The sequence below is a fragment of the Pan troglodytes genome, chromosome 23 (genome assembly GCF_028858775.2).
Source record: "Pan troglodytes isolate AG18354 chromosome 23, NHGRI_mPanTro3-v2.0_pri, whole genome shotgun sequence".
In the NCBI taxonomy this organism is placed as follows: Eukaryota; Metazoa; Chordata; class Mammalia; order Primates; family Hominidae; genus Pan; species Pan troglodytes.
In genome coordinates, this window is record NC_086016.1 from 26,147,101 (window position 1) to 26,157,596 (window position 10,496).

The following is a 10,496-nucleotide window of genomic DNA, read 5'->3' on the forward strand; positions in this document are numbered from 1 at the left end:
GTCAGGGAGGGAAAGGGGGGATGGGGCCGGCAGGGAGGGTACTTAACTCCCATCACAGTCGCCCTAATGTGGCCAGTCACAGAATAGCTGGGCTCAGTGCAAGACATAAATATGAAGCTCCTTGATCAAAAAGGATTAAGGATTTTTTTTTTTTTTTTTTTTTTTTTTTTTGATATGGAGTCTCACTCTGTCTCCCAGGCTGGAATGCAGTGGCACGATCTGCAGTGGCATGATCTCAGCTCACTGCAACCTCCGCCTTCTGGATTCAAGCGATTCTCTTGCCTCAGCCTCCCGAGTAGCTGAGATCACAGGCACACGCCAACACGCCCGGCTAATTTTTGTATTTTTAGTATAGACGGAGTTTCACCATGTTGGCCAGGCTGGTTTTAAACTCCTGACCTCAAGTGATCCACCCACGTTGGCCTCCCAAAGTGCTGGGATTACAGGCCTGAGCCACCACCATGTCTGACCAAAAATGATTAAGGATTTTAAGGCAGGCCCTACAGAGCATTAAGCCCCTAAAGCTGGCACCCTTCACAACTCTCTTCCCCTCCCAGCACCGCAGGGGCCCTCCTGGCCCTGGGACCTCCCATGGAGCAGGCTCTCTGTCCAGGATGGAGATGGGGACCCTCCTCACTGCCCTGTGCCCCTCATGGGCTGGACATGCCCACCACCCAGGTGGAAAGGCGTAAAGGGCTGGGCACCGCCCTTTTGGAACCAGAGGCTTGGTGGCCCCAGATGGGTCTGGCTGAACCCGCCTTTCGGGGGGCTGAGATAAGCCAGCCCCAGTTACTCAGCTGACGCCCCCTCCCTGCAGGGCCTGGGGTATGGAGCTTCCCAGACTGCACACCTAGCCTCTACCGCACTTCCATTGTCTCCAGACACGCGCAGCAACGGTGCCCAGGCCAGAAACAGGAAGCAGCAGCTCTCCCTCCTCCAGTTCCCGGGAACTGTCTCAGCCGATCCCCCAGCACCCCTCCCTGGAGCCTCACCTACAGGAGGACGGACACCTCAGACCCTCCCCTGCACCCAGTGCTGTAGGGAGCAACTTCAGCCCTGGGCCTGGGATGAATGCCCTCGCCAGCCTGGGGCCAGGAGACAGGCTCTCCCTGGCTCAGCACCTGAGCGTCCACTTACAGGACACTCACCTGCAGAGGTGCCCTGAGCGCCATTGTGGGTTAAGGGACTTTCTCCCCTCTGGAAACAGTCCCTGAGAAGCTGAAGGTCTTGGGGGCCTCTCACCAAATGTCTTTGGGAGGTGGGAAGACATCAAATGCGGGTGTGGCTTCCCTGGAACAGCTCTGTGTGGGGACTCAGGAGCCAAGTCCCCCAGCACACGCCTCTAACACTTTCAGTAGGGGCCACCTCTCTGGAGCCACGGGTGGCTGCCAACACCCTGTGGTTCCCAGCAGGCACCACCCAGGCAAGAGAGAGAACAGGCCGGGGAACAATGGGCTGGCTTGGCCGCAAGCGCTGGGGCAGATCACAGACCAGATGGCCTAAGCTCATGCCCTGGGGCCAGCTCTGACTCCCTGCAAGTGTGGCAAGGGTCCCTTTTGGACACCTTGAGAAGCTGCAGCTGGGAGAGGACCACCCGCCTGTCTGGATGTCCAGCCCAGGTGGCAGGGCCCAAATGACCAGTCCCAGGCCGCAGCCCTTACCACCCGCCCTGGCTGCAGGAGCTCCCAGAAGCCACCAAGGGCCTGGCTTGGCCTTGCCTGTCTGCATCTGAGCTTCAGTTTCCTCATCTGCTCAAGAAGGGAGGTGAACACTGATTAAATTATGCAAACTCTGAGCGGCAGGATTAGGTGTGGCTGGGACAGCCAAGGCTTCCCTGGGTGGTGGCATCTCTGGAGCCCGGGGATGGGACCTGTCTCCCTTCTGGGCCCCCCGCTGGGCTTGGGTACCTTCTCTCCCCTTCCTCCTTCCTCCCTCCAGAGGGGACCCCTGCAGAGCTGCCTCCGCCCCAGGGCTCAGCCTGTGTCTGACCCAAACAGCTCCTGCCTCCCCCTGAGGATGAGTTGGGTGCACCTCCTTCCTGCAGGAAGATGAGGGCTAGAGATGGAGGTCAATGTCAGGGCCACAGAGTCTGGAATCCTCCCTGGAGCTAAAACAGCCCTGCCTTATTCACCCTGCGCATCCCATCCTCTGCTTCAGCCCCGCCCGGCTCGCCCTGCATGCAAGGCGGGGCTGGGACCCAGGGTCTGAGCTTCGGCCTCTGGACATCCGGCTCATCGCCTGCCAAAGGTCCTGCAGCTGGAGGCTCCGGCCTCCTCACCCTCCCACAGGGTCCCAGGGCCGACCCAGGCCTGCGGGCCAGGAATGTGCTAACGGGGCAACTTGGGCCTTGCTGGTCCACGCAGGCACCTGTGGACTTTGAGAGGGGACTGGGTGGGGAGGGGCGGGGAGGGGCGGGGCGGGGCGGTGCCGCAGAGTGCAGGGCGGGCGGGGCCAGGCCAGCAGGGAGTGAGCTTGTCTGGCCGCCTCGCCTCGGAGCCACTGCACTGCTGGCTGCAGACACAGGCTGCACCATGAAGCCAGCCCTCCTGCCCTGGGCCCTGCTGCTGCTGGCGACAGCCCCCGGCCCGGGCCCCGGACCCACAGCAGGTATGCCTCCCTGCCCTTCTGTGCCCCCGTCTGTCTGTCCATCTGTCTGCAGCCAGGCCTGGGCTGACATCCCTCTGGGCTCAGCCTCTGTCCATCTGTCAGGCCATCTGTGGCTGTGCTAGGGGTGATGGGAAGAAATTCTGAGGGTCCATGTGGAGGGGCAGCCCATGGGGATGGGAGGTCTGAGCCGGGCCCACCCTAAACCTGCTGGTAGCTAGGAGGGAGGCGGGGGAGACCAGCAGAGGCCTCCGCCTGTGTCCCCAGCCCTGACAGGGCGGGATCACGGAGGGGGAGCCAGGATTGTGGGTCCTCATCAGGGTGGGGCTGAATCCAGGAAAGTCTAGGGAAGGCCCCGAACTCCAGAACCAGGACACTGGCCCCAGGCTGCCCCCCGCCCCCCACCCCATTTCCCATCGACCCTCCTGCCACCACTTAGCTCACTTGCAAGCATCTCTCGGCCTCCTCCCCCGACCCCTGTGCGCCACCAAATCCTTGGCCAATACATATTTATTGTTGCTTTTAAGTGCCAGGCACTGCACTTGGTGAAGTGGGGCCAGCAGGGTGGCTCAGGCCCAGGCCTGGCCCTCGACTGGCCTCTTTTGATGGGGGACGGGGAAGGGCCAGGGAAGTGCGATTCCAGCCTGGGTGCATGCACCCGCCCCAGTCCCTCCCTGCAACCCTTCCTTCATGCCAGCCCCTGGAAATATGGCCTTGCCCACCGGTCTTATGGCCCACAGGAGAAGTTTTGGGCCCGGTGCCCACAGCCCCTTGTGGTGTGCACCCCCACTTCCCTTTCCCCACTGCTGGGACCCCTGCTTGAAATGTCCCTCCTCTCCCCAGAAAGGAGGGGAGCGGCCCTGGCCTTCTGCCCTGAGGGCAGAGCTGTCTTTGGGGTCTCAATTGCAGCCCCTGGGAGAGCGAGAAGTGTCACGTTCAGACCCTGCACCATTCCCTACCAGGCCTCAAATGAGACTCTTGGCAGCCATATCCCCCACCCCAGTCCAGGCAAGCAAGAGGGGTTCTTCTGCAGGCTTCAGGGCCCCCAGAAGGCGTGCTGACCACAGACACCCTGGGGAGCCAAGAGAGGTCGAGGGCTCTGGCTACCGTGGCCCACTGAGGACCCCTGCCTGTGGGATAGAGGACTTGGTGGCTGAAGGGCAGTCGTGCCCAGGGGCTTCTCCTGACCCGCAGGGCTGAGCGGATGCAGCTTTTTGCCTCTTCTCGCTGCATTCTAGCCTGTCAGTCAGGGCAACAGCCAGATGGTCTGTGCTAAGATTCATCCCATCCCCACGGGCCCTGTGGCTTTCTACCGTGTCCACGTGGTGGCCTGTGCAGTTCCTGGTCAGCATTCTCCTGGGGATGCTGCTGTCTAATGGGTTGTGGGAGAAACAGACAGGCCCTGCACATGGGGCAGCCAGTCCAGCACCCGCCGGGCCAGGCCCTCAGCATCCTCTCCTCCAGATGCCCAAGAGAGCTGCTCCATGCGCTGTGGCGCCCTGGACGGGCCATGTTCCTGCCACCCGACGTGCTCTGGCCTTGGCACCTGCTGCTTGGATTTCCGGGACTTCTGCCTGGAGATATTGCCCTACTCAGGCTCCATGATGGGCGGCAAGGACTTTGTGGTGCGGCACTTCAAGATGTCCAGCCCCACAGACGCCAGTGTGATCTGCAGGTTGGGAGGCCCAGGAGGCCGGGCACTGGGGCCCCACGCCCCCATCCCTGTGCATGCTGAGGGCTCAGACCCACTGACTGGCTGAGTGGAGCCCCTCGGACCCCGGACAGGCAGGAGGGCACAGGGACAGCTGGCTGGTTGGGTTCCCCAGGGAGGTTGGGGGCCCAGACCATTGAGAGGCTCAGCCTGCAATGACCCAGCCCCTCCCACCACCACCACGCCCACAGGTTTAAGGACAGCATCCAGACCCTCGGCCATGTGGACTCCTCCGGGCAAGTGCACTGTGTGTCACCTCTGCTCTATGAGAGCGGCCGCATCCCCTTCACTGTGTCACTGGACAACGGCCACTCCTTCCCTCGTGCGGGCACCTGGCTGGCTGGTGAGCCCTCCTCCCTGCCCACAGCCTGCCCCCACGGGGACTTTCCCCAGCGCTAATCTATGCACACCGAGACTTGGCCCGTCCGTGCCCTGCCTCTCTGGCTGAACCAGTCCCTTGGGAGGCCTGCCCGCCTGCGAGAGTTCCTTCAGCTCCTTTCCACTCCCTGGCATCCAGACCACGGTCCCAGCCCAGAGTGAGTGGGAGCTGCAGGGGTCCCTAGAGAGGTGGGCCAGTGCCTATCCACTGAGCTCCGCCATGCCAGGGCAGGGGAGAAGCCAGGTGGAGGCTAGAGGCGTGGGCAGTGGAGGGAGGGCAGGCCCCTGCCTCTCCGGCCTCAGCGTCCTTTTCTGCTGTGCGGGCCAGAGAGACCATCACCCAGCTGCTGCCATGCATTGGCCCTGGAGGCTCCCACAGCCCTTGAAGCCTCAGGGCCTCCTCCCTGCTTCCCTGGGCCCAGGCCCTCACTCACCCCTCACCTCCCCTGCCCAGTGCACCCCAACAAAGTGTCAATGATGGAGAAGAGCGAGTTGGTGAATGAGACGCGTTGGCAATACTACGGCACTGCCAACACCTCAGGCAACCTCAGCCTGACCTGGCATGTCAAGTCGCTGCCCACGCAGACCATCACCATCGAACTGTGGGGCTACGAGGAGACAGGTGAGGCCAGCTGAGGGCTGGGGTGGCATCCAGAGCTTTGGGCCTCCAGAGGGGGAGAAAGGGGGTCCCAGCTGTGTGGGAGGAGGAGGGGAGTTTCCAGGTGGGGTTGAGGAGGGAAGGGAATTCCAGGCGGAGATTGAGGATTCGGATGGAGGGAAGTGCAGGTCAGGGGGGTCAGGCAGGTGGGAGGGGGCAGCTCATGGGGCCTGGCTCCCAGGGAGGAGGCTCATGAGGAACCCCTGCACGGCTGGCATGGCCCTGGGCCTGGCTTCCAGCAGGGACAGGGATCCTGGAGTGTGGCAGGAGGTGATGGTCACCCAAGCCGGGGTCCCTGCTAGAACAGCCCCTCCTAAGGGGACCGCCTGGCGGTCCATCCACCCATCTGTCAGGCTGCTGTAGGTGGCAAGGCCTGGGGCCAGGCCTCGAAGGAACCCCAGGGCTAACCAGGCATCCTCTCCCTCAGGAATGCCCTACTCACAGGAGTGGACTGCAAAGTGGTCGTACCTGTACCCCCTGGCCACACACATCCCCAACTCCGGCTCTTTCACCTTCACCCCAAAACCTGCTCCTCCCAGCTACCAGAGATGGCGAGTGGGTGCACTTCGGATCATCGACAGCAAAAATTACGCAGGGCAGAAGTAAGAAGGCATGGAGGTGCAGGTGATGGCTGGAGGGCCTCGCCGCCTGAGGCCCATCATGCTTGCCTGGGCAGCCCAGGCTGGGGGTGGGGAGAGTGGGGCGACCATGGGGTGGTGTGGGCTGGCCCAGCTCCAGCATCATCACCTCCACAGGGACGTGCAGGCGCTCTGGACCAACGACCATGCACTGGCCTGGCACCTGAGCGATGACTTCCGAGAGGACCCTGTGGCCTGGGCACGAACTCAGTGCCAGGCCTGGGAGGAGCTGGAGGATCAGCTGCCCAACTTCCTGGAGGAGCTGCCGGACTGCCCCTGCACCCTGACCCAGGCCCGGGCTGACTCCGGCCGCTTCTTCGTGAGCCTCCCATCAGGGCCCAGGAGAGGGGGTGAGGGGTTAGCCTCCCCACTGAGGACAGCACCAGGGGAGGCAGACAGAGGTGTCCTGGAGGGTGGGGCTGGGGTCTCAGGGCCCCTGCAGGGTTGGCCTCAGGGAGGGGATGACAGAACCCGAGGCCACTGGGTGACAGCCATCTGCTGCTCTGCAGACGGACTACGGCTGTGACATGGAGCAGGGCAGCGTGTGCACCTACCACCCCGGGGCCGTGCACTGTGTGCGTTCTGTGCAGGCCAGGTGAGCCCCCAGACTGGGGCCGGGATGGGGATTGGGGTCAGGGGTGGGCTCCCAACAGTGGCCTGGCCCTGACTCACTGGCTCCTGCAGCCTCCGGTACGGCTCAGGTCAGCAGTGCTGCTACACAGCGGACGGGACGCAGCTCCTGACAGCTGACTCCAGTGGCGGCAGCACTCCCGACCGCGGCCATGACTGGGGCGCACCCCCGTTCCGCACGCCACCCCGAGTGCCCAGCATGTCCCACTGGCTCTACGATGTCCTCAGCTTCTATTACTGCTGCCTCTGGGCACCCGACTGCCCCCGCTACATGCAACGGCGGCCCTCCAATGACTGCCGCAACTACCGGCCCCCGAGACTGGGTGGGTGCCATCCTGTGCCCCAGACCCTGGGAAAGATCGGGCTGGGCTGGGGTGCACCCCACGTGACCCTCCACTCTCACCCTAGCCTCCGCCTTCGGAGACCCACACTTTGTGACCTTCGACGGCACCAACTTCACATTCAATGGGCGCGGAGAGTACGTGCTGCTGGAGGCAGCGCTGACCGACCTGAGGGTGCAGGCGCGGGCCCAGCCCGGGACGATGTCCAACGGTGAGGCCAGGGCTAGGGGCTGCTCTGGGTGGCATGGGGTAGAACCAAGGTGGGAGGCTGGAGCCAAGTGGCTCCCGTTCTGCTCCCACCACCGCAGGCACGGAGACCCGTGGCACTGGGCTGACCGCAGTGGCCGTCCAGGAGGGCAACTCAGATGTGGTGGAAGTCAGGCTGGCCAACAGGACCGGAGGTCTGGAGGTGCTGCTGAACCAGGAGGTGCTGAGCTTCACCGAGCAGAGCTGGATGGACCTGAAAGGTGAGCAGTCCAGCCACGCGAGGCTGCGGGCTGCCCTCACCTCCTCCCCATTCCTGCGGGGAGACTGAGGGGAAGCCCTGGGCCTTCATGCCTCTCCCAGTCCTGGCTAGAGGCCTGGGTGGTCCGACCTCAGGCCTTCACACCCACCGAGGTGCCCCCATCGTACCCACCTGGTCAAAAGCCGAGAGGCCGTGACGGTGGGACATGTCCTCCCTACGGAGGATCCCGGCAGCCTTCTGGAGGGGAACTCACCCTGGTAACATTCACTGCTGGCCTGCACAGAGCCACTCCTGTGCTCCTGTCACTCCCTCAGTCCTCAAAAGCCACTGCAAGGTCTCCAGCCCTGCACGGTTAAGGATGCCCCTGGCAAGTGGTAGCTCCGCATCTGAACCCCTTGCCTCAGGGAACTGAGTCAATGAAAGGATTCCTGGTTGGGATGGGTGAGGACCTGGGAGGGGCCTGTCAGCACTGAGGGTTCAAGGACCCTCGGGACGTGCCCACGCAGGTGTGACTGCTGCAGGCAAGGCCAGAGGGACCCACACGTGCATCTCAACATGGGGGGTTCACCGCAGGGGCTGCACCTCAGGTGCCGCTGGGGGTTCCACCGCAAGCATGGCAGGGGTGGCGGAGGGTCATGGTCAGCAGAATTGGCCCTGGGAACGCCCTCCCTTCCCCTGCAGGTGCTCTCACCCACAGCCCCTGGGTGCCGACCACCCTGTCCTGGGGCTGCGGGAGGGGACAAGATGCTCACAGCGGGTGACCCTAATGCATCCCCCTTGTGCCCAGGAATGTTCCTGTCGGTGGCTGCCGGGGACAGGGTCTCCATCATGCTGGCATCAGGGGCCGGCCTGGAGGTCAGCGTGCAGGGCCCGTTCCTGAGTGTGTCCGTCCTGCTGCCTGAGAAGTTCCTCACCCACACCCACGGCCTCCTCGGGACACTCAACAACGACCCCACCGACGACTTCACCCTGCGCAGCGGGCGCGTCCTGCCCCCGGGCACCAGTCCCCAGGAGCTGTTCCTGTTTGGGGCCAACTGTGAGTGACCGTGGAGTATATGGGGCAGACGGGGTGGGGGGTACTGGAAACATGGCACGGGCAGGGCTTGGGGACCAAAGGGAGCCATGCCCAGCCAGGCCCCGGTCATGTATCTTCCAGGGACTGTGCACAACGCGTCCTCCCTGCTCACCTACGACTCCTGGTTCCTGGTCCACAACTTCCTGTACCAACCCAAGCACGACCCCACCTTCGAGCCCCTCTTCCCCAGTGAGACCACCCTCAACCCCAGCCTGGCACAAGAGGCAGCCAAACTATGTGGGGACGATCATTTCTGCAACTTTGATGTGGCAGCCACTGGGAGCCTGAGCACGGGCACTGCCACTCGGGTGGCCCACCAGCTGCACCAGCGTCGCATGCAGAGCCTGCAGCCAGGTGAGGGTGGGCAGGTGGGGGCGGGCGGGGAGGTGGGCACCTTGTCCTGGGACAGGACCCCCCGGGGTGGCCAGATGTGTGCATGCATGGCAGCTCAGGCCTGTTGTCTGCACTCTGTCCCCATCCCAGTGGTGTCCTGTGGCTGGCTGGCCCCACCTCCCAACGGACAAAAGGAGGGCAACAGGTACCTGGCGGGTTCCACCATCTACTTCCACTGTGACAACGGCTACAGCCTGGCCGGGGCAGAGACCAGCACCTGCCAGGCTGACGGCACCTGGTCCTCACCCACCCCGAAGTGCCAGCCAGGTGAGGACACTCTGCTCATACACCTGCCTGCACCTGTCCCCACTCACCACCCCAGAGAGCCCCCTCACTGACACTCGCTCCCTCACCAGGACGCAGCTACGCGGTGCTGTTGGGCATCATCTTTGGGGGCCTCGCGGTGGTGGCGGCGGTTGCGCTCGTCTATGTGCTGCTGCGCCGCAGGAAGGGCAACACGTGAGACCCCCCAGCCCCTCTCCCAAGACCCCGAGACAGCCGGTGGGACCGCCGAGGCTACTTCTAACTGCGTTTCTGTTGCAGGCACGTCTGGGGTGCACAGCCCTGATGGGAGCAGCTTGGCTGTGAGGACCAGGCCAAGACTCCTGAGAACAGGCAGCCCAGTCCTGCGACTCCTGCATCCCCAGGACCAGACACCTGGGACCTGGACACTTGATACCTGGGCATTTAACCCCCTACTCTGTCATCTCAGACCCCAGGCAGGAGGCCCAGTGTTCCAACACCCAAGCCCCGTGCTAGCAGCGCTCCGTGCTCTTCCCCAAATACTCACGGCTCTAATTCCCCAAACCTGAAACTTCATACCCTGGGATTCTAATACCTGTGTCCTGAGCCCTGACACTCCCACACCTGAGCCTCAGATTCCAATAGCTCACTCCCTAGAGCCTGACGCCGGGGCCCCTGACCCCTGAGCCTCAGATTCCAATACCTCACTCCCCAGAGCCTGATGCCGGGGCCCCTGACCCCTGATCTACGGAGGCCTGCTCCCGGACCGTGCGGGCACCAGTGCAGTGCTGCCTTGGTTCCTGGACCCCTGGGCCCACTCTGGGACCCCAGATGGGGTGAGGAGAGGCCCCAGAACCCCAAAGCAGACAGCGAGACCCCCAGCGGCAGAGACCTCCCTCGGCACTCCAGGCTTGTAATTTCGAACTCTTCTGCAAGGTCACTCAGGAACACCCTCCCTGCCTGTGCAAGGAGAAAACAAGCGCCTTGTTTCCTTCCCTGGTCTCCTGGTGTTCATGCTGCGCCCTGGTTCTGGAGAGTTCCATGACCGCCTCCCGGGGTCACCACCAACAGTATCCAGAGTGAGGCAGGTCTGAGCCCTGCCTGCTTCCTCCACGAGGTTGCCGGAGATGCTCCCTCCCCAGGCTCTCTCTCCATGTGTGCAGTGGGATGGAGAACTGTGGCCGCCTCGTGGGGTGGGGAAGCCGCCAACACAGCACAGGGCTCACTTGGGCCGCTCAGGAGATGGAAAAGGACAACCCCTCCCTCAGCAGAGGTGCCACCCCCTCACCATGTCCTGGCGCGCTCTGGCAAGCACTGCCCTGCAGCCTCGGCTCCTTGGCTGGGCGCAGTCACTGGCAG

The 10,496-nt window shown here is 63.5% G+C and overlaps 1 protein-coding gene across 1 annotated transcript; it reads left to right on the plus strand.

Annotated features, from left to right (window-relative positions):
• The first annotated feature begins 2,448 nt into the window (after positions 1-2,448).
• Positions 2,449-10,132, plus strand: SUSD2 (sushi domain containing 2). The gene is made up of 15 exons (XM_016939814.4): positions 2,449-2,607; positions 4,069-4,279; positions 4,507-4,658; positions 5,148-5,315; positions 5,779-5,953; positions 6,107-6,308; positions 6,499-6,584; positions 6,674-6,942; positions 7,028-7,171; positions 7,269-7,427; positions 8,214-8,462; positions 8,583-8,855; positions 8,985-9,161; positions 9,251-9,353; positions 9,438-10,132. Exons 1-15 carry the CDS (start codon positions 2,532-2,534, stop codon positions 9,460-9,462), a joined length of 2,469 nt encoding a protein of 822 aa, XP_016795303.3. The 5' UTR covers positions 2,449-2,531; the 3' UTR covers positions 9,463-10,132.
• The last annotated feature ends 364 nt before the right edge of the window (positions 10,133-10,496 follow it).

What these genes read in the sequence shown, in the direction of transcription:
- SUSD2 (XM_016939814.4), top strand. Translation starts at nt 2,532, where the DNA reads ATGAAGCCAGCCCTCCTGCCCTGGGCCCTGCTGCTGCTGGCGACAGCC. An exon ending in GCCCGGGACGATGTCCAACG is followed by an intron (nt 7,172 to 7,268) that starts GTGAGGCCAGGG and finishes CCACCACCGCAG; the next exon opens with GCACGGAGACCCGTGGCACT. An exon ending in CGCCGCAGGAAGGGCAACAC is followed by an intron (nt 9,354 to 9,437) that starts GTGAGACCCCCC and finishes TTTCTGTTGCAG; the next exon opens with GCACGTCTGGGGTGCACAGC.